The 27,155-nt window shown below is 37.0% G+C and overlaps 1 protein-coding gene across 1 annotated transcript in view; it reads left to right on the top strand.

The window, feature by feature from the left end:
• Window positions 1-26,412, top strand: part of LOC100921350 (beta-1,4 N-acetylgalactosaminyltransferase 2) — a 39,350-nt gene extending 12,938 nt beyond the window's left edge. The window contains exons 6-9 of the mRNA XM_031966092.1: window positions 1,614-1,801; window positions 11,991-12,131; window positions 25,442-25,661; window positions 26,072-26,412. Of these exons, the coding sequence (XP_031821952.1) occupies window positions 1,614-1,801; window positions 11,991-12,131; window positions 25,442-25,661; window positions 26,072-26,340 (818 nt within the window). The 3' untranslated portion in view covers window positions 26,341-26,412. The remainder of the gene's footprint in view (window positions 1-1,613; window positions 1,802-11,990; window positions 12,132-25,441; window positions 25,662-26,071) is intronic.
• The last annotated feature ends 743 nt before the right edge of the window (window positions 26,413-27,155 follow it).

Here is a 27,155-nt window from a genome sequence, read left to right as displayed (position 1 = left end):
CTAACAAGCTGTGTAACCCTGGTAAATCACTTAATCTCAGTTTACCTCAACTATTATATGCCAGGCCCTGTGGATAAAAAGGCAAAATGAAATAGTACCTGTTCTTGAGGAAGGAAAATAAACATTTATTAAGCACCTGCACTATGCTGAGCACTTTGCATATCTCATTTGATCCTGACAACCATAGGAGGTGGATGCTATTATTTATTCTCATTTTGCAGTTGAGGAAACTGAAGCAGTTTGAGATTAAGTGACTTGTCTAGGCCACAGAATCTTTAAGTGTCTGCAGCTGGATTTGAACTTGTTCTCTTGACAAACTAGAACCCAGCATTCTGTCCACTGTACTGCCCAGCTCTCCATAAGATCCCCATTTTCAGAGAGTTCCTGATGTGATAGGGAGAATAATCATGTAGTCTCAGTACACAATTCAGAAAAGGAATAGTGTGCAGGCTGAATTCTCCAACACTGAGTAAATATAGAATACAATTGCCAACGGAGACAGATGAATTAAGTTGATGCCTCATGGTTCAGCCTCTTCCTGAAGCTAATCCCTTTGAATCCTTATGTCTATACTCTGATCATTCAGTGCTATCCAGGCTTTTATTTGAGAAAACTGGGTCTTGAATTGAGCAAGATCTAGAAATTCCAGGAAGCCTTCCTGGAAAAGAGAGTGTTATATATTGGATTACTTGCCATCTAGGGGAGGAGGTAGGAGGAAGGGAGGGAAAAAATTTGGAACATAAGATTTTGCAAAGGAGAATGCTGAAAATTATCCATGTATATTTTTTTTAAAATTAAAAGCTTTAATTGAAAAAATAAAATAAAAGTACTGGTGATACAAAAATAATGCCAAAAAAAAAAAAAAAAGAAAAGAAAAGAAAAGAAAATTAGAAAATCACTTTTGACACTGAAAATCAGATATTGAGGACAATTTTTTAAAGAAAAATTTTAAGGAATCATCTTAATGTTTGTGGCCAGAAGTGGGGCCTGAGCACAGAAGGGAGAGAAGCATTACACTTGTTAGCTTGACCCAGCCCCTCCCTTCAGAGAACAGAGTGATCTATTCTCTTCTGGTTATATTTTTCTGATACGCTCACTCTATGTTTCCCCCGAAATATGTATGAGCATGTCTCCCCTTCCCTCATCATATGCCCCATGTTCAAAAATGGTGGAAAACTCTTCTTACAGATAGTGTTTTTTAATTTCAATTAACCTATTAAGCAGGTGCAATGATAATTTGGTCAAGTCAGGTCATTGACTGCAACTAGTTTGGGCTGAATCAGCTATTATCTTGTTTGTGGTTTTCTCAAAACTGAAAAAAAAAAAAAAAAAAAAAAAGACTTTCTGTTTGGTTGTCCACTTGTGCCTTCCTAGCTCCCAATTCTTCATTTGCTCAAGGCTTCTGAGATATTGAAACTTGATTGTTCGTTGGAAATGTAACCTTCCTTAATTTCTCACATTCTGAAAACCCACTAGTCAGGGATACTTACAGGTGGTATCTTACCTTCCCTCAAAGCTTACAATGTTCTGTGCAAATCTAACTTTACAGCATTTCTCGCAAGCGCTCACAATCACAAGAAAAAAGTGATTTTTTTTCTTGTTTCCTTTCCCAGGGAGGAAGCTCAATGCCCTTGTGACCATCACAACCAAGACTTTTCTCCGACCCCACAAGCTTCGGAAATTGCTCTGGAGCATCCGAAAATATTACCCAGATTTGACTGTAATTGTGGCTGATGACAGTGAGAATCCAGAAAGTATTGATGACCCTTATGTGGAACATTACATTATGCCCTTTGCAAAGGTAAGTTTTTGAAGGTTCCCCCAGCCCACTGTGGATAGGGGGAGGATCCAGTAACTTCTATGGTGAGGAGTGTGGGGACCCCCAGGGTGAAGGACCAGGGCTAATGGTGCTTCTTAAAAGGAAAGACTTACATGAACTGATGCTGAGTGAAATAAGCAGAACCAGGAAAATACCATACACATTAACAGCAATATTGTGTAATGATCAACTTTGTTAGACTTAGCTTCCAATGTTTGCTGTGCCACAAGTTTCATGAATGGTAAATGGAGCCCTAAAGACATTCCCCTGCCTTTTCTTGCTTATTTCAGTCATCTAAGTACTTTGTTGATATTCTTCATTTCTTAGTGACTCTTAGAACTCCATCCCCCGAGGACTTCAGTCCAATAAGAGATGGAAAGTAGCACTTTAGCACTTAGGTCCTTTATTTCTTCATTAAGTTTATATAAGAAGTTAATGCTTGCTCTCCCACCCCAGCCTAAGATTGTATGAACTAATAGTGATCATTTCTGAGAATATAAACCACACTCTACATTTTTAATTCCTCATCTCTCTAATGGGAGAGAAAAGATAGATTTCATCACCAGTCCTCTAGGACCAATCTTGGACCAAGTAATCAGAATTTGTCTGCCCTAGAGTCTGTTTTTTTAGGAGGAAAGCACAGAATAAAGTCAACATTCAGAAAGAAATCAGATTGACTTCTGAGAGTTATGGGAGTTTTAAAAAAGAATAGTTATGCAAGGATCAGTGAAGGCAAAGAGATCACAAATGGTCTGCAGTTGGAGTGAAGAGAAGGAAAAGTAGCCACATGGGTGAATTGTAATGCTTCTCCAAACCTAGAAGTTCTGGAAGAATTTTGACAAATCTGAAGTCAGAAAAGTAAAATGCTTCACCCAAGAGGCATCGGCAGATCTCCATGCTAGGTAGTGGATAACGAAAGGAGACTTTCAATGACTTGATGCTCTCACCCTACTTGGCAGCACAGAAGAGATAGTTTTCATATCTATATGTAAGTTTGGGGAGGGGGTATTTTAAAATAATAATTTATTTTTTCTCCTAATTACATGTAAAAATAATTTTGAACATTTTTTAAAGTTTTGATTTCCAATTTCTATCCTTCCTTCCCCCTCTCCCTGAAATGGTAAATATTCTGATATTGATTATTAATTATGCAATATTAAAATATTTCCACATTAGTCATTTTGTGGAAGAAAACTTGAACAAGAAAGGAAAGAAGGAAGGAAGGAAAGAAGGAAGAGAAAATAACATTCTTCTGTCTGTATTCAGATGCCCTCATTTCTTTCTCTGTAGGAGGATGGCATTTTTCATCATGAGTTTTTTGGGATTGTTTTGGATCATTGTATTGCTGAAAATAGCTAAGTCATCCATAGTTGTTCATACAATATTGTTACTGTATACAATGTTCCCTTGGTTATGCTCACTTCATTCTGTATCAGTTCATGTATGACTCTCGTTTTTCTGAAATCATCCTGCTCATTATTTCTTAAAGCACAATAATATTCCATTACAATCATGTTCAGCCATTCTTGGAGGGATATTTTGCCCATTTCTGAATGGGGACTGAGAATAATCCCAATGCTTTTATGTTCCCTTGCAAAATTTCCTTGCTATTGTGCTTTAGCTAGTCAATTCTTTTGCTAGTCAATTCCTAGTTCTTGCTTATTCTGTTTTACAGCATGCCAGCATGGGGGCTCAAGCTTTATAAACATAGTTATTATCACTCTAAATCCTATCCCCTAATCTTGAGGCAGCAAGGACTGTGCTGTATTTGTGGAGATGTATCCAGAATTACTTATAACAATTTGAAAATAATAAATGGATGTTATTAGTAAATTGATCATTAATTTATGAAGTTATGAAAAAAGGGCAGGCACATCCAGTTCTTTGGGTACTTACCAGAAAAAATCATGATTGACGGTAGGAAATGGGCAGCAATCACACTTAATTAAACACAGAGTATGTGGGGGCAAAAAAGCAGAGACAAGTAATGAAAAGTGGTACAGCAGCGTGGGAACTGGGGAGGGGTGGGGAAGAGGCTGGAAGGCAGAGAGGGTGGGAGATCACTCACAGAAGAGGAGATTGGAGTTGGGAGCATGAAGAAGTGTGGACCAGATGGAGATGGAAGATGTTGATGGGGAGGGAAGGAGTTTGAGGTCTCACTTTCATAGAGTTTTGTGTATGATGTGGTTTGTGTGTTGGTGTGGATGTGTATTTATGGGAGGATATATGTGTGATATGTATTGTATGTTTAGAGTATGAATGGGGGTATGTGCATTGATGAATAGTGTGTATACATGTGTATATGTGTACTTGTGTATTGTACATGTATCTGAATGTTTGTATGTATGTGTTGTGTTGCATATGTATGTGCACATGTATGTGTGCCGTGTGCATTGTGTGTTGTGTGTATATGCATGTGTATATGTGTGTATGTGTGTATTGTGTGTTGTGTGTATATACATGTGTATGTGTGTGTATGTGTGTTTTGTGTAAAGGGGGTTGTGGTGTATGTGTGATTGTGTGTTGTGTATATGATTGATTGTGTGTACTGTGTGTTTGTGTATTTTGTGTGTTTGTGATGTGCATTGTGTATGTGTGTATTGGTTTGTGTGTTTGTGTGTGTAGGATGTGTATGTGTGTGTTGTGTGTATGTGTGTATTGTGTGTGTTGTGTGTATGTGCATGTGTATATGTGTGTACTGTATGTATGTGTGTATTGTGTGTTGTGTGTATGTATGTGTGTGTACTGTGTGTATGTGTGTGTTGTGTGTTGTGTGTATGTGCATGTGTATGTGTGTGTACTGTGTGTATGTATATGTGTGTGTTTTATTTGTATGTGTGTATGTATGTGTGTATTGTGTATATGTCTGTGTATTGTGTATGTGTGTATGTTGTGTATTACATGTGTGTGTGTGTCTGTGTCTGTGAACCCACCTGCTCTTACCTGGGCTACCTGGGGGGTTGTTCATTAACATAACCAAATCCTCTCAAAGTTGTCAGTTACTTCCAAGTTACATCACAGAGTCACGGGCACCTTTTTAATGTTCTGCTGCTCTAGAACTGGGGAAGTCTGGATTTTCCTGGAAGTTGCACGTCTCAGGAGCAGAGCCCAGCCGAGTTCTACGGCTCTCTCTGGTTCTGCACGTGTTACCAGAATCTGCATTTGCCACCTGGGTCCAGTGGGACCAAGGCGACTGGAGATGTTTCCTCCCTGACTTAAATCCAATTGAGTTGCATGTCATGGCATTACATCCCTGGTATCATGGTCCCCTTCAGAACAAAGGACAAAATATATATAATATAAGAATATATTTTTTTTGCTCATTTTCTAGCAACAGTTTTTTTTTTCCCCAGTGCAAATTCTAATACCCAGAAAGCAAATTGCCTCAAAGAGCCTGAATAATGTATCTTAGAGAGAGAATGGGTGAAAATAAAAACATCTGGCTTCACATAATTCCAAGGCACCTCAGGTCTGGGTCATAGAGATCAAAAAAGAAGCTGCCTCAGATCCACTAGATCCTGTTTTAGGAAGTCGGGCTGAGCCTGCTGGGTGATGGTTCGTTATTCAGGGATGCTCCTTCTAGAAGAGAAAAGGGGCTTAAGAGCCGAGCTCAAAGCACGCATTTAAGTAGCAGTACTGACTGTGCAGTCAAGAAATGCACACTGTGTTTGGGGGCATCTGGTCTAGGGAGGAATTTGGGATTAGTTTGTAGAAGCCAGATTTAACTGGACCAGCATCAGGAAATGAGATCAGGGTCACGGTGGGGGGAGGAGAGGGAGGGAGGGAGAGCTGTCTCTCAATCTACAAAGACTTTAATACCTGCCCCATCCCACCAACCTTTTCTGGATCTTTTGCACCTAGTCCTAGTATTGATAATGAGGATTAAAGATGTAGAATGATCTCCTATGATGGGCAGTGGGAATATAATTATTATTCCACTGACTTCCTTAAAGGCATTTTTAGCATATCTTTTTGTAGCCCGAGTAAGGACTAGGTCTCTGCAAACTAAGTGAGGACTACCCATATTTGGGTTGTACAATAGTAAGATTGGAGTTCCCTAAGGACTTCATCACATGTCGGTGAGATGGAGGGTAGGTCACTTGTACTCCCATTCTTGGCAGAGAATTTGGGATTTTGTCATTGACAGGTACCAATTTCAGATTACTCCAATTACAAGAAGATTACTGTAGACATTGAGCTGGAGTTCAGTGGAGTTCAACCTTGACAACCCAAGCAGAAGCTTGCAGGGAGAGGGAATGACACTATTGATAGAGAATGTCATGGTTGCCCTGAATGTCCCGTGTCAAGGATTTAGAGAAGTTCAACTTAAACTACGAGTAGCTTTTTTTTCTTCGGGGAATAAGACCTCAATAAGGGATTGTTACCTGATCATCATCATTTTTAACAACTGAAATAAAGATGGGGACATTTCTGGGGATCTCAAAATGTGTTCAGAAGACTCGCTAGAGTCAATAAATAGCAAATAGAGCAACAAAATGCATGCACTAGAAATGCTATTTATTGTTTTTTTTTTAAATATATTTTAATGATGCCTTTTGTCATCATATCATGGTTTTGTTTTCTGTCTTTTCCCCCTGGGAAAAGGAACTATCTTCCCTTTTTCCTCCAGTGCAGACTAGAATTCCCTTTCCTTGTAAAAACAATAAGCAGAAATCCAATATCCAACAATGTATATGCTATTTTGCCCATTTAATTTCCTACCTCCCTGCTGGGAAAAGGGAGTACGTTTCCTAGTCTGTTCTCTGGGATCACCATTGTTGTTTTTTCCCAGTTACTTAATTGAAATTAATTCAACTTCCCTTTACATGGATGAATTCTGACAACCACAAAATTGGACGCTTCTAGCAGAGATGGGCAACGACACTTCTGCCAGATTATAAACTCAGCATACATTACCAGCCAGAGAGGACACTATGGACATGGATGCTTTATCTGTCTCATAGGCAGGCACATTAAAAATCTTGATTACACTCATTGAAGGAAGGAAAGCAATTTGAAACACGCAGGGAGCAAAGCCGCTCATGAAAGAAAGCAAACCTGAGAGGCTGTGATCTCCTCCATAGAGTGTGCTAATACAGGGATTAACTATAGCACTGACTTAATCCTCCTTGCAGCAACTGAGATGTACAATTGGTGGCAAGCACTGCTGTAAGATAGAGGTCTAGTAGATGTGATACAGACCAAGAATCACAGGTATCATCCTCAGGGGTCTCAAGAATGTCTTTCTGGAGGGCACTCTGTAACTTAAAGGAGTATTAGAAAGTATTAGAAAGTGATGAATTTTGAATCAGATGCCCTGACCTTAAATCACTGCTATTTATTATCCATGTGGCCTTGGGATGGGCCTTGGGATGACTCTGCACAATTTTGCCTCGCCTAAATCCATTTTCCATGCAAGTCAAGACATCACACTTGTTATATCACTGGTTCTCTTTGAGAATGAGGCATAAATAACAAAGCAAAACTACAACAAGCAAATTAGTATATTGAAAGCAAGATGCTCCATTGTTTCAAAAGATTTACATATAATATGGAAACATGTTTAAAATGATTGTATATGTATAATCTCTGCCAGATGGCTTGCTGTCTTGGGGTGGGAGGAGGTAAGGAAGGAAAGGAGAAAAAATTTGAACTTAAAATCTTTAAAAATGAATTTTGAAAACTATCTTTACATGCAATTTGAAAAAAAAGTTACTATTAAGTAAAAAAAGAAAGAAAAAAGACGTTCACAGTGGAAACATGAGCCAAGAGAAAATTCTGCAGATGGTGTGGAACATGTTCTGTTGGTCCTTTGGAGTTAATATCCACAGACTTCTGGAGAAGAGAATAGGGATAATATATGTATTATCTTAGGGGGATGGATCACTTCACCAAGGACACTCAGACCTACCCAACTAGTAACCAGGAGGCTTTTCTAATAGTCAAGGTATTGTGAGAAGTATTTTTCTGGGTATGGATTCCCTTTGATCAGGCTCAAGATTTTGAAGAAAACTATTCAAGAATGTGTTGGACTTGGTAGAAATCAAGATGTACAGAACTATGCCATACTATGTTCAAGTTGTTTTCTATTATTTTGTTATTGCTTTTTTCTGGTTATACACGTATATTAATTTTTAAATGCATATTTATAAATCATATTGGGAGAGAAAAATCAGAAGAGGGGAAAAACTATGAGGAAAAAAAAGAAGAAAAGGAAAAAAGTAAACATAGCATATGTTGATTTACATTCCGTCTCCATAGTTCTCTCTAACCATAGTTTTAAATACATATTCTTCAAAATCCTGGAGATTCTGAGGAGTTAGCATGAATATAATATGATCTGGAATAATTCTACAGTTTTCACTCCATCTTTATTGAGGTTGGATGACAGTCACAGCTGCCCTGATGGATCACTCCTTGTAAGTGTAGGATGGGTTGCTTAGGAACATTTTGTCTGCTGCTATGTGGGCATGATACCAGATTGATGGAGAGAATAATTACTGACTGCTTGTGCTATTAACCTATGCTTTGAAATCTACGAAGATGGAGAAAATGTGGAGACTCAAATAGGATATCATTGGGCTCTGAAATAAGTAAAAAGAGGCTTTAACACCTAATTATTGAATTAGCTCAGAAGGACAGAATAAGAAATGATATTGCAATTTGCTTTAAGGAACTGTAATCAGAGAGTTGAGATCAACCAAGAAATCTTAGTGTCCAGTGGAAGGAAACTAATAAATTAGTGGAAAACTGGCATAGAGAACTGACTTCATATTAAGTAGTAGATTGGGTAATTTATCAGTCTACAAAATAGTCTCATGGAACGATCAGGACCTGCAAATATGGTGCTTTGCAGCTCCCTATAAATGAGTTAGTTGCCTTCTCTGGTAACCAGGAAAGCAGGAACAATGGAGAGGTCTAAAAGGGATCTCTAAGGAGAGCTCATTCACCAGCTGCAGATGAACCCTTGGTGCCAGAGGAAGGCTCAGTGGGAAGGATCTGGATCAAGATTTAGGGAAAGAGAAAACTGGTATCTTCTGGAGTGTTTGCCAAGTTTTCCAAGATTCAGCCAGAATGGGGGGGGGGGGAGATCTTTGCTCAGATAGGGAAGGACAGACTGAAATCAGGGACTGCTCATTTAATAATCATCTTTATAGATTCAAAAGAGAAATGTGACTGCTTATAGAACCTGATAAACTAGAAGCTGAAGATGATTGCATCAATTTGGGTCATCTGCTATTTCAGGACTGGATATGTGGCCAGTAGGTCTCATTGCCAATAGGCAATGAAGATACAGAACTGATAGTGAGGTGCTACAGTAGGACTAGTGACTGGGCTAATCAATATGATGTTCTTGGAATAATAGGAGAGAAGGTTGTTTATACAGTCACTTGGGTCCTGTGTGTGTGTGTGTGTGTGTGTGTATGTATATATATATACATACTTGTGTCCTATATATAAACAAATATATATATTTATCTGGTATGAAATCTCAAAATATAATGCTTTTACATTGTATATTTACATATTACTTAGATATTTGATTTTCTATGTACAACTCTGACATATGATAGTATGTGGAGTTTGTTTTTTAAGAGTATTTTATTTTTTCCCAATTATAGGTAAAGACAATTTTCAGCATTCAATTTTACAAGATTTTGAGTTCCAAACTTTTCTTCCCTCTTCCTAAAATGATGAGCAATTTGATATAGGTTATATGTGTGCAATCATGTAAAAAATATTTCTGTATTAGTCACATTTGTGAAAGAAGAAACAAACAAAAAGGAAAAAATGCAAAAAATAAAGTAAATGAAAAAAATATTCTTTGATCTGCATTCAGAGTCCATCAGTTCTTTATCTTGATATGGAGAGCATTTTCCTTCATGAGTCCTTTGTAATTGTCTTGAATCAATGTGTTGCTGAGATGAGCTAAATCTTCATAGTTTATCATCATACAGTGTTGCTGTTAGTATGTAAAATATTTTTCTGGTTCTTCTCATTTCATTTTGCATCATCATACAAGTCTTCCCAGATTTTTCTGAAATCTGCCTGCTCATCATTTCTCTTAGCATGATAGAATGGAATACTATTCCATTCTATTCCTATATCATAACTTATTCAATCATTCCCCAAATAATGGACATCCTCTCAATTTTCATTACTATATGGTATGTATTTGAATGTGACAGCTATACTGATTTACTATATGTAACTTTGTTATATGACATTTTGTACTCTGTGCTTATATATGAGCTTTGTGTTTTCTATAATATATACAATTCGAATTTGTGTATTAGGCTGTTGTTGTTTAGTTGTTTTCATCAAATCTAAATCTTTGTGACCCCATTTGGGGTTTTCTTGGCAAAGATGCTGCAATGGGTTTGCCATTTCCTTCTCTAGCTCATTTGACAGATAAGGAAACTGAGGCAACAGGGCTAAGTTGACTTGCCCAGGACCATACGGTTAGTATATGTCTGAGGCCATATTGAGGCCATTTGAACCCAGATCTTCCTGACTCCAGGCCTGACACTCTATTTACTGTGTCCCTTATGTGGTAGGGCATTAGATGTCCGGGATGGTTGCCTGCAACTAAGTTGTAAATGTAGTGATATAATATAAAACATATATTGTGTAACTCCAGCTGTCCTACCTGTACAGCTGAGGTGATTTGCAAAAACTGAGAAGAAGAACTGCCTTAATTTTATTTCTTTTGATTATTGGTACCCAGAGGAATCACTCCTTGGAAATATTAAATGGGTTGCTTGGGAGTATGTGTCTACTGTTGCCTAGACATGATTCCAGATTCCAGATAATTGCTGGTGTATCAGGGGAAGAATACATAAGGTTCAAGATTCTCTTCAGGGAGAGAGGGACTTTGGAAGCAGCAGGCTTCCAAAATAGAGAAGCATATCTTAATAAAACTCTGATTTTCAGCTTGCTTTCTTAGAGAATTTAGGGAATTTCCCCTTTGCAGTTGATTCAAGATGTCTTGCTTCCAGTGAAGGAGCTCATTTACTCTATGCATTTTCTGGTATATTCTTGTCTCTATAACTTTTATGATTTCTGTTTGTTTTATGCTTGGAGTTTATTCACAGTTCACTATCTGTGATGAGCTTTTGTGTCACTAATATTTAGTGATAAGGAATCAAGCCTGAAGATATATTTGGAGGACCGCCTTCCTCTTTAAGGGATAAGAATCAGAAATGAAGCTTGAATCCAAGAAAAGAATTATTTTCCTAGACTAGCAATGTTTTGGCACAAACAAATATAATTCTAGTCTGGTCCTACCCCTTTGAGGAGATCAGAATGATTAAGCTTTCTCTGGCTCTCTAGTAGACATTAATGGATGGGCAAGATTCTCTAGCTATCTGTCAAAGCCTCTAGATTTAGAGCTGGAAGGGACCTAGATACTACCTGCCCTAACTCTATGAGTTTTACAGATGAGAAACCTGAGGTTCAGAGAAAGATGACTTTCCCAAGATTCTTTGACTTCAAAACCAATGATTTTTTTTTCTTTTGAATTTTTTCAGTTAACAAATATTTTCTTTCCTTTTCACCCTGGCCCCTTGAAAAAACAAAACAAAACCTTTGCAATAAATGTGCATAATCAAGCAAAACAAATTCCTATATTGGCCATTCCCAGAAAAATCTTTTTCTGCATCCTGAGGTCATCACCTTCCCATCAGGAGGTGGGTCCCGCTTCATCATGGAGCCTCTGGAATTCTGACTGCTCGTCTGCATTGATCAGAATCCCTAAGTCTTGGCTGATGGTCTTTCTGCTTTTACTGTGCTGCCAGGTAGTGGGATTACAAGGCAAGGACCCATACTGGTGGAGAGCCCTCTGAGATGGGAGGTTTGGGAGGGAAAAGCACAAAAGGCAGAAGCAGCCCATCTACTCTGCAGCTGAAGTACAGAAGGGAAAGAGACAATATGTGGGCCAGTCAAGCAAGCTCAGCGGTCCTGGCAAAGGCCTGAGCACTGGGGCCAGCAAGGCAAATGATTGCTCTTAGGCTAGAGAATGAGCTGAGGGGAAACAAGGAATAAAGGACTTTTCACCCCAACTTGACCTGGCAGTAGAAATAGTTTCCTCTCATCTTTATGGCAAGAGGGGCTGAGAATGGTTCTGTTGCTTAGTTTTCTCTTAGTATTTACTTTTCTTTTCCAATCCCAGGGCTGGTTTGCTGGAAGAAATCTGGCCCTATCTCAGGTTACTACCAAGTATGTGCTGTGGGTGGACGATGACTTTTTTTTCACCCAAAACACGAAGATTGAGGTTCTGCTGAATGTTCTGGAAAAAACAGATCTGGATGTGGTAAGAGAAACTTTCTCTTTTATTCCTACCCCTCCCTCCCTCCTTCCTTCTTCCTTCCTTCTTTCCTTCCCTTTCTCCTTCCCTCCTTCCTTCCTTCCTTCCTTCCTTCCTTCCTTCCTTCCTTCCTTCCTTCCTTCCTTCCTTTCTTCCTTTTTCCCTTCTTCCTTCCTTCCTTCCTTCCTTCCTTTTCTCCTTCCTTCCTTCCTGATTTATCACAACTATTTGGTGAGGGCTTGCTTTGCACACATACTCCTTCAGTCAGATGGTGGCTCGGCATGGGTGTTGGACCGCTCCACGTGTATGATTTGGACCTAGGGTCAGGCAGTCTCGGGTTTGATTCCTACCTCTGGCATGAGCTATGTGTCTGTGGGAAGGTTGTTTCAACTTTTTTCAGCCTGTTTGCTCCTCTGGAAACTGGACAAACGGTGCTTGTTCTATCACACGGTTATTGGGAGGAAAGTGCTTTTGTAGAGCTAAAAACACTCTCAACAGTCCTTGGGCAGCTAGGTGATGCAGTGGATAGAGCACCAGCCCTGAAGTCAGGAGGACCCGAATTCAAATCTGCCCTCAGACAATTAACACTTCCTGGCTGTGGGACCCTGGGCAAGCCCCGTAATCCCCATTGCCTAGGGTGGGGATGGGAAGCAAATCACCAACTGGTTGGGAGAGGAGAGGGTGGAGATCATGAGCAACTTCATGGAACAGCTGGAATTTCAGCTGGATCTTGAAAAATGGATAGAATTCCAATCAGTGCAGGGAAAGCATATGTATGTGCAAACATTTAATTCTCCTGCCCATCTAAATCCACTTGGGCCAAGCAGTACAGAACAAGACTTCTGCCCATGAGGAGCTTGCAGACTGGTTGGGAGGTGATTTATCAAGACAAAACATTTAAGAAATAACATAAAATAGAATGAAGAAGTCACTCAAGATCCTTTTATGTCCCTAAATAAATGAAGACATTAAATATGTGAATGTTAAGATGTTAGTTGACTCCTTAAAAATTGGGATAGTTTTATTCTTTGTATCCCCAATACCTGATGTATAGTAGGTACTTAATAAATGTGTAGGGTTGATGAATGCTGATTTGTCTTCACAATAAAGAGGGAGGGAAGGAATTTTTTTTTAAAAAAAAAAGGAAGCTAAGGAGAGAATGGTCATATGAAAAGTAAAAAGATGATTTCCTTCTCATGGCAAATGGCAGGTAGCAAGGGCACATTTCACCATTTTTTCTGCTTGGGATCATAGAGATGAAAAGGGCCTTAGAGATTATTTAGCCCAATTCTTATTTTACAGATGAGGAAATGACTTTTAAAGTGTCCAAGGTCATGTTGCATACTATACAGGCAGTAAGAAGCAGAGCTAGGATTTTGAACCTTGGTCTCTTTGGCTCCAAGTTCAACAGTCTTTCCATCGCACAAGCCTGCTTTCTCTTCTCATCTCCTCCTCTCAGGCAGGGAATGAGTAGATGCCTTTAAACTAACCTGGAAAGGACAAAATGGAATAGCCCACAAAGACAGAGAAAAAAATTGGGAGAGCCCAAGTGCTGCTATTTTATCCTCGGCTCCAACATCAGCAAGGAGAGACAGGAATGGCCCAAGAACTCTAATCAATTATCAGCACTTACTGTGCGCCAGGCACAAGGCTGAATTCTAGGAATCCAGAGAAAAAACAAAAACAGTTTTTCCCCTCAGTGAGTATATATTCAAGTGAGAGAGGAGAGAGAATATGTATGTTTTACGTATATGTGTGTGAATGTGTGACTATATGGCTGTCTATCTGTATAGACAGAGATAGGGATAAGTAGATAGATACAGAGAGATAGAGAAAGACAGAAGATACAGAAAAACAGAGATGGATATAAGGCAATCTTGATGAAGAAGGTACAGGCAGCTGTGTGTAAAAGGGGAAAAGCTTCTTATAGGTGATGAGATTTAAGTAGAATCTTGAAGAAAACCAGAGATCCTAAAAAACAGATGAGCAAATTTAAAAACGGTCAGTACAAAGACAGAGATGGAAGATAAAGATATTATATATGAAGGTGCAAATGCTAGACTGTATACTGAATGGAGGGAAATAATGTGTAAGAAAAATGAAAAGATGGGTGGGATGAGATGATGAAGAACATTTAATACCAAACAGAGAAATTTCTGTTTTATATTGGAGGCAACAGAGGAGAAGGGGGTGATATAATCAAATCTGAGCTTTAGGAAAATCACTTTGACATCTCTGTGAAGTATGGATTACAGTGGGAAGAAACCCTAATCCAAAGCAGAGTTGATGAAGGACTAAAGTTAAGGGGTAGCTGTGTGAGGGTAGGAAAGGGGACTTAGTTGAGAGATATGGAGATATGGCTGATTAGAGATGAGGGAAGGATAAGAATGAGGAATCCAGGGTAACACCAGGATTTCAAATATAGGTCACTAAACAGATGATCTCCTGGACAGAAAGAGAAAAGTTCTGAAGAATTTAAAAAAAAAAAAAAACCACTATTTAGTTTTAAAGGGAACAAAATTTACATGATAATTTTGTGGTGTGTATTTGTAAGGAATAGCAAGTTGTGCATAATAGATCGGCAATTTCATGTATAATCTTTTTTTTTGCACTGTTATAGAAATTCTTGTTTTATTCCATAAATTTAAAATTTATTCTGTTTTGGTACAGTTGGTATTTTAGTTGGGCTTGTGCCATCATTTTCAAAAAGGACCTTTTGAAACTCCTTTCTGAGTTTGTTCACTTTTTAAAAAAAAGACATCAGCATTATTTTTGCTATAGAGTTCATTATTAGGTAGTACTTCTGGAGTTTATGCTGAATGAGAAATATTTATTGAATGCTGTGCTTTGGAGAATTGCCTATCCATATCTTTTGATTATCTACTGGAGAATGACTCTTGATATATTTGTATCACTTCTTTACATGTTTTGGATATAGAATCCTTTTCAGAGAAATTTATTGTAAATGTTCCTTCCTTCTCCCCTTCATGAATTAATTATTTCCCTTTTAACTGTACTGATCTTATTTATGCTAAAAATTTCCAATTTTCTGTATAATGTGTATTGCCCATGTAGGTTATTTGAATGTCCACACCAATTGTTTAAATGCAGCTCTTGCGAAGACATTTGTAGAAAGCTCTGGAATCTTGCCTACCCCCCTCTCCAAGGGAGACCTGGATAAGAGCAGGAAAAGTGGTCATAAGTCTGTCTACTGTGTTCTATTTTGAAAGAAAGAGAATTTAGTTTCACTAACATAATATTACTTAAAGTAAATGTCAAACATATCCTTATGCTTGCCTCCTTTCCATCAAATGTTAGTTACACAAAAGGCTATTATGAATAATGAAAGACCAGAAACTCCCATTTATCCAAGCAGATAGTAAACAGAAATTGGAGAAGTCATCATAAGTTGGAATATAACAGAAAATACAGAGTGACTCAGTCCTCCCACTGGGAGTAAGATGTCTCAGTTCAAATCAGAGAATTCACGGCTCATTCCATGAATATCATCCTAGGAGAAATTCTCCAAAGTGGAGATCAGGGACATATTGATCCCTGCATCCTAAAGTCTTTTCTGTCTCCCCAAATAGTCTGGAACTACAGATAATTTCGAAAAATTATCTCCTTTCCAAAACTCTCATGCCAAATTAACCCTTTGTATAGACATGCTATTCTGAGTCAACATTCTCTCACCAATGGGGAAATTCTTACACAGATGTTTCATATTTGAAACCTTGGTTACATTTATATAATCAAAATTGTCTATATTATGTCCTGTGATCCTCTCTTTTATCAGTTAAGAACTTTTCTCTTATCCATAGTTGTAAAAAGTATTTCATTCCCCATATTCTTAATTTGCTTATGATAAGACATTTTATATTTAGGTCATGTTTCCATTTAAAGCTTACTTTGGCATATAGTATGAGATGTATAGTGTGAGACTGCCTCCTGCTTCTCAGCAGATTTTGCGAAATAATGAATCTTTGCTGTAGTAGTTGATATCTCTAGGTTTATCAAGCACTATGCTTATTTAATTGTGCTTAATTGCCAAAAACTGTGTTTAATTACTTCTGGACCTTGTATACCTAATCTGTTTAGCGATTAACTTTTCCATTTTTAAAATAGTACCAAATTGTTCTGATGTTTATTGTTTTGTAGTGCAATGTGGAACTTTAGTTTTGCTTGTTTCCCTTCCTTCCCAATTTTAAAAAATTGTTTTCCTTCAGGTCCTTGACATTTTGTTTTCCATATGAATTTCTTATTATTTTGTATAGTGCTAGAATGTAGTACTATGGTAGTCTGGCATTGTATATCTTTAATTTAAATAGTATTGTAATTTTTATTATATTGTCATGGCCCAACCACTGACAATCAAAATCTTTCCAATGATTTGTCTTTTTTGATGTGGAAAGTATTTTAGTTTTATTCATATAACTCCTATATGTATTATATTGATAGATATAGATATATAGGTAGATATAGATCCCAGATATTTTATTCCATGGTTATTCTGAATAGAATTCATTTTCTCTATTTCTTTTGGGTTTTGTTGGTAATGTAATAAGACTGATGATTTTGTATATTTATTTTATATTTTGCTACTTTACTGAAGTTGTGAATTATTTAATTTCTAGTTGACTCGGCACTGTTCTAAACATTCTATCTGCAAAAGTGATCATTTGTTTCTCATTTGCTTATGCTTATTCCCTTAAACATGTTTTATCATCATAGTTGGTATTTTTGTAACTATAACATGTGATAATGGCAGCAGTGGGAATCTTTGCTTTACTCTTCAGTTTGCTAGAAAGACCCCTAGCTTTTTCTCTAGGTAATACTAGCTTTTTGTTTTAGATAGATACTGGGTATCATATTAAGCAAAGGTTTTTTAAAAAATTCTTCTGCTTTTTAGTTTTTTGTTTTGTTTTTAATATAAAGGGATCTTTGGTAATGGTTTTCAAGCTATCTAATTATTCTTAAATTCTCATTCCCAACCTCTTTTTTGATTGAATTGTTTTTAATAGTAGATGACTGCATTTTCCTTCATTTTTCAATGCTTTAATTTTATTCTAATATTTATCGTCTCATGAAATTATTGAATTTTGATGACTTTTCATTACTTGGGTAATATTTTCTGCCTTCTATGCTAAACTATTTATTCTTCTTTCACTTTTTTCCTCCAGAGATTTTATTGTTGTGGTTTTAGCCTTTTTCAATCATGTCCAACTTTGTGATTTCATTGGGTTTTCTTTTAGGGCAAAGATACTGGAATAGTTTATCATTTCTTTCTTTAGCTTATTTTTTACAGTTAAGGAAATTGAAGCAAACAGGATTTAAGTGACTTGCCCAAAGTCACATAAGCTAGTAAATGTATGAGGCCAGAGTTTTTACTTTAATCCTAACTTTAAAAAATTTTTTTTGCTTCATTTCTTCCAATTATTCTTATAATTCTTGTGGCCAAAACATTTTTTTAAAATGATACTTTATTTTACCATGTCTTATTATTATTATTATAGCTTTTTATTTATTAGATATATGCATGGGTAATTTTTCAGCATTGACCCTTGCAAAACCTTCTGTTCCAACTTTCCCCCTTTCCCCCACTCCCTCCCCCATATGGCAGATAGACCAATACATGTTAAATATATTAAAGTATATGTTAAATGCAATATATGTATACATATCCATACAGTTATTTTGCTGCACAAAAAAATAGGACTTAGAAATAAGGTAAAATTAACCTGAGGAGATCAAAAATGCAAGCAGACAAAAACAGAGGAATTGGAAGTGCTATGTTGTGGTTCACACTCATTTCCAGAGTTCTTTCGCTGGGTGTAACTGGTTCTCTTCATTATTGAACAAATGGAACTGATTTGGTTTAGGTCATGTTGAAGAGGGGCCACGTCCATCAGAACTGATCATCATATGGTATTGTTGTTAAAAGAATATAATGATCTAGTACTGCTCATTTCACTCAGCATCAGTTCATGTAAGTCTCTCCAGGCCTTTCTGAAATCATCCTGCAGGTCATTTCTTACAGAACAATGATATTCCATAACATTCATATACCACAATTTATTCAGTCATTCTCCAACTGATGGGCATCCACTCAGTTTCCATTTTCTAGCCACTACAAAAAGGACTGCCACAAACATTTTTGTACATATAGATCCCTTTCCCTTCTTTAAGATCTCTTTGGGACATAAGCCCAGTAGTGGATCAAAGGGTGTATGCACATTTGATATCTTTTTGAACATAGTTCCAAATTGCTCTCCAGAATGGCTGGATGTATTCACAATTCCACCAACAATGTATCAGTGTTCCAGTTTTCCTGCATCCCCTCCACCATTCAGCATTATCTTTTTCTGTCATTCTAGCTAATCTGAGAGGTGTATAGTGGTATCTCAGAGTTGTCTTAATTTGCATTTCTCTGATTAATAATGACTTGGAGCATCTTTTCATATGGCTAGAAATAGTTTCAATTTCTTTATCTGAAAATGGTCTGTTCATAACTTTTGATCATTTATCAATTGAAGAATGGCTTGATTTCTTATAAATTAGAGTCAATTCTCTATATGTTTTGGAAATGAGGCCTTTATCAGATCCTTTGACTGTAAAAATGTTTTACCAGTTTATTGTATCACTTCTAATCTTGTCTGCATTAGTTTTGTTTGTACAAAAGCTTTTTAATTTGATATAATTGAAATTTCCTATTTTGTGATCAATAATGATCTCTAGTTCTTCTTTGGTCACAAATTCCTTTCTCCTCCACAAGTCTGAGAGGTAAACTATCCTATATTCTTCTAATTTATTTATAATCTCATTCTTTATGCCTTTATAACCCATTTTGATCTTATCTTGGTATATGGTGTTAAGTGTGGGTCAATGCCTAGTTTCTGCCATATTAATTTCCAATTTTCCCAGTAGTTTTTGTCAAACAGTGAATTCTTGTCCCAAAAGCTGGGATCTTTGGGTTTGTCAAACACTAGATTATTAAAGTTATTGACTATTTTGTCCTGTGAACCTAATCTATTCCACTGATCAACTAGTCTATTTCTTAGCCAATACCAAATAGTTTTGATGACCGCTGCTTTATAATATAGTTTTAGATCTGGTACAGCTAGGCCACCTTCATTTGATTTTTTTTTCCATGAGTTCCCTTGAAAATCTTGACCTTTTGTTCTTCCAGATGAATTTTGTTGTTATTTTTTCTAGGTCATTAAAATAGGTTTTTGGGAGTGTGATTGGTATAGCATTAAATAAATAGATTAATTTAGGTAGTATTGTCATCTTTATTATAGTCGCTTGATCTATCCAAGAGCCCTTAATATTTTTCCAATTGGTTAGATTTGAATTTATTTGTATGGAAAGTGTTTTATAGTTCTGCTCATATAGTTCCTGACTTTCCCTTGGCAGATAGATTCCCAAATATTTTATACTATTGGCAGTTACTTTAAATGGTATTTCTCTTTGTATCTCTTAATTGTTGGATTTTGTTAGTGATATATAACAATGATGATAACTTAATGTGGGTTTATTTTGTATCCTGCAACTTTGCTAAAGTTGTGGATTATTTCAAATAGCTTTTTAGTTGATTCTCTGGGGTTCTTTAAGTATACCATCATATCATCAGCAAAGAGTGATAATTTGGTTTCCTCATTATCTTCTCTAATTCCTTTAATCTCTTTCTCAACTCTTATTGCCAAAGCTAGCATTTCTAATACCATGTTGAATAGTAATGGTGATAGTGGGCAACCTTGTTCCCTCCCTGATCTTTTGGGTATGGTTTCAGTTTATCCCCATTTATTATCTTACATGTTTTAAATAGATGTTATAGACTATTTTAAGAAAAATATTTTTCCTATACTCTCAGTGTTTTTTAATAAAGGGAATGGATGTTGGATTTTATCCAAATGCCTTTTCTTGAATGGTTTTGTTAATTTGGTTAATATAGTCAATTGGTTAATAGTTTTCCCTTTTGAAAGCCCTGCATTCCTGGTATAAATCCTGCTTGGTCATGGTGTATTATCCTGGGGATGATTTTTTGTAATCTTTTTGCTAATATTTTATCTAAGATGTTTGCATCAATAGTCATTAGGAAGATTGGTCTATAATTTTCTTTCTCTTGTTTTCAACCTACCTGGCTTAGGCATCAGTACTATGTCTGTGTCATAAAAGGAATTTGGTAAGAGTCCTTCATTCTCTATTTTTTCAAATAGTTTATATAACATTGGAGTTAATTGTTCTTTAAATGTTTCGTAGAATTCACATGTAAATCCATCTGGTCCTGGGGATTTTTTCTTAGAGAGCTGATTAATAGCTTGTTCTATTTCTTTTTCTAAAATGGGACTATTTAAGCAATTTACTTCCTCCTCTGTTAATCTGGGAAGCCTATATTTTTGAAGGTAGTCATTCATTTCACTTAGGTTATCAAATTTATTGGCATAAAGTTGGGCAAAGTAACTCCTAATTATTGCTTTAATTTCCTCTTCATTGGTGGAAAGTTCTCCCTTTTCATTTTTAAGACTAACAATTTGATTTTCTTTTTTACCAAAGGTTTATTTATTTTGTTGGTTTTTTCATAAAACCAACTCTTAGTTTTATTTATTAACTAATTTATTTATTCATTTTATTATGTATTTATTCAATAGGTTTTTTACTTTCAATTTTATTAATTTCTCCTTTTAATTTTAGAATTTCAAGTTTAGTATTTGATTGGGGTTTTTAATTTGGTCTTTTCTACTTTTTGTTGCAAAATTCATTGATCTTCTCTTTCTCTATTTTATTCAGTAAACCTCTAAAAGATATAAAATTTCCCCTTATTACTGTTTGGCTGCAAGCCACAAATTTTTATTTGTCTCATTTTGTTTCTCTTGGATTAATTATTGATTGTGTCTATGATTTGCTGTTTCAAATCATTTTTTAGGATGAGATTATTTAGTTTCAATTACTTTTGGTCTATTTCCCTACTTTTTTTAAATGTGTTTTATTGCATCATGATCTGAAAGAATGCATTTTATTTCTGCTTTCTGCATTTTAATTTTGAGGTCTTTTGTCCTAATATTGGTCAACTTTTTTTAGATTCCAAAACTAGGAAAAAGTATACTCCTTTCTGTCTCCATTAGTTTTTTCAAAAGATCTATCATATCTAGTTTTCTGTATTCTATTTCCCTTTTCTTTCTTATTTGTTTTGTGGTTTTTTTTTTTGGGAAAGATTAAGATCTCCCCTATTATATTTTCTGTCTATTTCTTCTTGCAGCTCTTAATTTCTCCTTTAGGGTTAGATGCTACACCTTTTGGGCATATATTTTTAATTGATTTGCTTATTGTCCATCTACCCTTTGGCAAAAATTTTCCCTTTCCCTTTTTTAATTTTTTTTTTTTAAGAAAAAGTACCCTCTTTTTGCTTCCCCTTTAATAAATTTGCTCCTGTTTTTCTTTTTCTCTTTGTTTTCCCCCTTTTTTTTTCCTTAAAATTTTTTTATTCTCTTTTTCTTTCCTTTCCCTCCCTTTTAGGGAGTTTCCCTTAAAGTTAAAATTATTTCTCTTTTGCCATCTTGTTAACCTTTTTTTCTTTCCTCTTTCCCTCCCTTTCCAGATTAAAATTCCCCCTTCCCTGGGTTCCCTCTTTTTCCCTCCCCCCTTTGGGTCCTTTCCTTTCCCCCTTTCCTTTTTATTTTTCCTTTCCCTTTTTCCTTCCCTTTTTAATGGAATAAAAATTTCCAAAACCTTTCTTATTTTCTCTTTGACCAAATTGGTTTTCTTTTTTCCCCTTTAATTTCAATTGAAATTTTTCCCTCTTCGGGGAGAATTTCCCCTTTTTCCCCTTTTTTCTTTCCCTTTCCCTTCTTTCCCTTTTTTTGTATTAAACTAAACAAATTACATGTCTCTTTATGTTGCCCTAAATAAATTTTCGGTTCTTTTTATTTTTTCTTTCCTTGAGTCCTGATTTAGCACATTTTTTTTAGTTTTTTTTTTTTTAAAAAAGGTTATGTTTCTTAAGCCTTTTTCTTCCCTAAAAAATCTAGCTTCTGGGAGTTTTTCTTGGGATTCCGGGTTCTTTTGCCTTTTAATTAATTCAGGCCCCAATCCTTTAATACCTAGATCTTTCCTTTTGTTCCGGTATTTAATTTTTTCCTTTTTAATTTTTTTTCCTTAGTCATGTTCAAAAATTTACCAAATTTCCTTGGGTTTTTATTTTGGGTTTTTCAAATTTTTTTTTCTTTCTGGCTGTTTTTTCAATTTTTTAATTGAGATTTTTTTTGTTTTGAAATTTCCTGTTATTTTTTTTTTCATCAAATTTTCGGGGTCCTTTTTCAATTTCTTCAGATTCTTTCAGGTTGGTTTTCCTAATTTTAACTTTTTTCTTTTTTCATTTTTTCGTTTTTTAATTTTCTTATTCTCAAGGAAACCCTTTTGTTTGCCTTCCTTTTTAATTTATTTCTTGCTTTTTTTTTTACTTCTTTTTGCATATATCCAATTGAGTTTTTAAATGAGATGTTTTGCTCTATGGAATTTTTTTTACTGAGTTATTTTCTTTTTTCAATTCACAAATCCTACTTTCCTGGGAGTTCTTTACTTTTTCCAATTCTCATTTCAGGAAGCTGTTTTCTTTTTCCACTTGAGTTACAAGCCTTTTCCTACTCTCTTGCAGAGCTTCTCTTTCCTTTCCCCATTTTTCTTCTAGCTCTCTTTTAACATCTTTTCTAATTTCTTCTAGGAAAGCCTTGTGTGATGGGGACCAGGTTACACCCCCTTTGGGGTATTGTCTTGGGACTGTCTGCTATTAGTCTCCTCAGGGTTGAAAACCTGCTCTCTTTCTGTATAGAAGCTTTCTATGATTAGAGTGCACTTGGCTTTTTTACTCATTTTTTAAAAAAGCTCTTAGGGTCTGTCTTAGGGCAAGGAGGTTACCACCTTCCTCTACAGAACAGGGATAGATAGATGGATAGTAGCTGTCCTGCAAACGGGCTGCAAAGAACAGCTGAGCTGCAGAAGTGTGATTGCCCCAGGCAGAATACTCCCCTCCCCTGCAGAAGTGGGGCTGCCCTGGGCAGAGCCCCTTTCTCCCCCCCACTCCCCTGCAGAAGTGGGACTGCCCCAGGCAGACCCCCATACTGCAGACTGCAGCTGTGCAGCTGCACTGTGATCTGTGCTGAGTCACTCCTGGTGCTGGTGCCCAGTGCTGTGTGGCCAGGTCTTGTTAAACTCTGGCATTTTTGGGGGGGGGGGTACACTCTACCTTTGGCGTTTGTGTAACTTCTCTGCTGATCTACTAGTTTGCAACCAAAGCAGAGCAGCCAACCTGTGGTAGAGTCCTCCCTGCATATTCTCCACCCCCCAGGCTACACCCTGCTCTGTTTTACCTTGTCTTGAGGACACTCTCCTCTATGTTTACCTCCTGGGTCTCCTTAGAGTATTCCTTAGGGGGCTCAACATTTTCTTCTATTATGCCTGCTGCCAGTTTTAGCTTCCAGGACTTTGTACTTGGGCCAGACTCTGCTCATTCTTTGACTTACAGATGGGGCCATCAGGCCCTGCACCTGTGGAGTCCGAGTGCCATCTCCTCTGCCATTCTAAATGCAGGGACTTGGACTAAACTCAGCCCTCTCTAGAAATCCTTGACTTTTGGCTCACTGGCCCAGTGGCTTGATTCAAATTTTAGCCGAAGAATTAGAGATTTCTCTGACCTCTGCCACATGCATAGGCCCTATGGTTAACTATTTCTGAATATATTGTATCTCCCTTCACTCAATGGAACACAGGTTCTTTGAAGTAGGATCACTCTCTTTCGTAGTACAGTGCCTGTCACATAGTAGGTACTTTATAAATTATTGTTGAATAATAATAATATCTGGTATATAGCTCATTTTAGCTCACAAAATACTTTGTAATTTGAATTTCAGTCTTTTGAGATGAGTATAACAGGGGTTTTTTTAATCCCCAACTGACAGATGAGAAAATTGAGACTGGGGTTAAGTGACTTGCTAGCTATTAAGTATTGAAGCAAGGGCCATAGGCAGAATTGCCAAGTAGATAGCATTTGTCTTTTATATCCTCACTCTACTTCCACTCGAGACTCCCCCATGCCTTATATGTTTCCTTCCCCAAGTGCTCTTCTGTATGCTACTGTCCTTGAGCTGTGTCTCACCTTCCTTTTCCTTGCCTGATGATAGCACAAATGCAATGCTTTAACAGGATGGGAAGGGGTGAGGGTTAAGAGAACATGCTATAGGGCTCCTGATATGTGATCTTTCCAGCTGCACTGATGGTCGTCACTCAAACAGTCAGATTACCCAACTCCCTTGGTGTCCTGAGCTTTACATTCTATTGCCTTGTTTTTCTGTAACTCAGCTGTCACCTTTGGATTTGCATTATCTATTATCTTCTCACCCACTCCCCTAATCTCTACTATGCTTACTCAGGGCCTCATTCATACTCAAAATATTCTAGTTTTTATCTTAAGGACCAGCCCCTCATCTCCAGTACCCATTTCTCAACAATGGCTCTATCTAGCCTTGGGATTTGTTAAAAAAAAAAAAAAAAATTGCCCTTTAGACTGGGTTTCCTGTCACCTACAGAAAGCAGGGATTATATTGGGGGATAGGATAAACATATAGGGATAACTCTGATGCTGCCATATGTGTTTAGGGGTAGGGAGAAATGTTCTCTGTCACTACCAGACACAGTGGACCAAACTCTGTCAAGAATAGGTCAAATACCAAGATCCCTGGTCTATGGTCAGCATTCCTAACCTGGGGAATATAAAATATGGAAGGGAATAAGAATTTTTATTAAACTTCTGTGTGCCAGGTACTGAGTTAACTGTGTTACAAGCATTAACATATTTGGTCCTCAAAATAACTCTGTAGGGTTTTGTTTGTTTGTTTTACAGTTTTACAGTTGAGGAAAATAAGATAGACAAAAATGTTAGGACTCACCTGGCTCCCCACAGCTCATAGATAGATATCTGAGGCTAGATTGGATTTTGTCTTCCTGACTGCCTGCTAGGTCCAAGAATGATCTCAGAAATCAGAGCTGTAGTAAGTGGACTGAACAGTGAGCATGATGACAATAGTAGGACAGATTAAAATATTCTTACTTCATTGGATGGAGAAAGTAGAGCATGGATGGGAAGGGAGGTGTGAGATTTAAAAATCTGAGAGTCCTGCAGCTGGGTGGATGGGTAGAATGACAGAATCATATTGATAATAGTTACATGCAGAAGTTCTAAAATGCTTTCCAGGAGAAGCAAAATGGCTGCTGAGCCCTTTGAGTTCATTAATGCCAATGTTTCTGTTCTTCCCTGTCTCGGATAGGTAGGTGGCCATGTGCTTGGAATTTCCTTCCTGTTCAAGCTTCTGTTGGCCCAAGGGGAGGATGGCAGCTGCATTCACAAACGAGTGGGATCCTTCCAGGTCTTGGACGGCTTCCCCAAATGTGTGGTAACGAGTGGTATTGTCAATTTTTTCTTGGCCCACACAGAGAAGCTCCGCAGTGTTGGTTTTGATCCCAGATTGAAAAGAGTAGCACAGTCAGGTAAGGATACTAGGGTAAGGTTAAAAATTAACCACTATTAAAGAGACCACACTTTTTAAACCATGTTTCCTAACTTCCACCCTCAACTGAAGAGCTTGTGTGTAAATGTCTGCCCCATTCATGCCTCTGGAGTCTGTTTCCAGGCCTTTCCACGGACCTCTTCCCCAGCCTTCAGTTCTGAATTTCTCTTTTACTTCTTAACCCTGAGACCCGGAGCTTTTAACCTGGAGAGTCTGCATTTTCCTTTGTTTCTGTGCGTATGCATTGTTATATCCATCGGACAGGAAGCTCCAAAGTCAGGTTTGTCCTTCTGGATCTCCTCACATATGACTCTTGCACCAGCACTGGCTATTCTGGCCGTTCACCCAAAGCTTATTGATTCTATTCTTTCTATTTTCTCTTCCTTGTAGAATTTTTCATTGATGGTTTGGGGAGTCTTCGAGTAGGATTTTGTTCAGATGTGGTGGTTGAGCACCAACCCAAAGACCTGGAACCTATCCCGGAAGAGTCTTCCTCGAAGAAAACCTACAATTGGTACAGGTTCAGCTCCAAGGGAGAGATCCAGTTGAAGCTGGCCCTTCACTTCTTCAAGAACTATCTCCATTGCTATACTGAGGGTACAGAACAAATAAGAACAAATAAGCTATTGGGTGATGTGACCAAGGGGACAAGACAATAAGAGAGACAATGAAGAATGACACATACATATTATGTATGTGTATGTGTGTGCATATATATATATATATATATGCACACACATATATATATGAAAAAAGAGGAAGAGAAAGGGAGAGAGAGAGAGAGAGAGAGAGAGAGAGAATAAAATGAACAAGTTGATAGAAGCATAGGCTAGAATAAATACTTTGGTTAAAAAAGAACTTTGTGTATAATTAATCAATGGACAGAACAATTTGAAATCAATCAGTGGTCAGGGAAATTTGGAAGGGACCAATTGTTAGCCAGAAAAATTTGGAAGGGACACTGAGAAATCATTAGAAGGGTAATGTGGAACTAACCAATTTGTGGCTTATAGCAGTGTTAAAAGACCCATTTTTTGATTTTAAAATTATAGGCTAAAGAAATGCAGAATTAGGTCTATGAAAAACTGTTCAATCAATTAGCAGAATAACAGAGAAAATTCCCATTGTTGAAGTATTAAAAATATATTCTTGTCAAAATTAGAAAAACTGAGAGGATACTCTGAGAATGGACAATAAGGAGGAGTAGTTTGCCAGAAAGGGGATCAAAAGGCAGTGGTTCTATGTGGAATGTACACCAAATTTACTGTAATTTGTGGGTGCTGCCCATGTATGTAGGCTAATGGAGGGCATTGATATCTCTGGAATTCTCCCTCTCTCATAGTCTCTAGACTGTGGTTTGTGTCCAGAGAAAAGGGGGGAAAAGTCATAAGTTTGACTGCTGGGTTCTCCAGTTTCTGAAAAAAAAAGAACTGAAATAGAATTATTTCTCTTCCCCCACCTCCATCATATTTCT

This window comes from Sarcophilus harrisii, chromosome 4, assembly GCF_902635505.1.
Source record: "Sarcophilus harrisii chromosome 4, mSarHar1.11, whole genome shotgun sequence".
In the NCBI taxonomy this organism is placed as follows: Eukaryota; Metazoa; Chordata; class Mammalia; order Dasyuromorphia; family Dasyuridae; genus Sarcophilus; species Sarcophilus harrisii.
The sequence above is the reverse complement of the archived record's forward strand: the minus strand, read 5'-3'. Positions and strand labels throughout refer to the sequence as shown.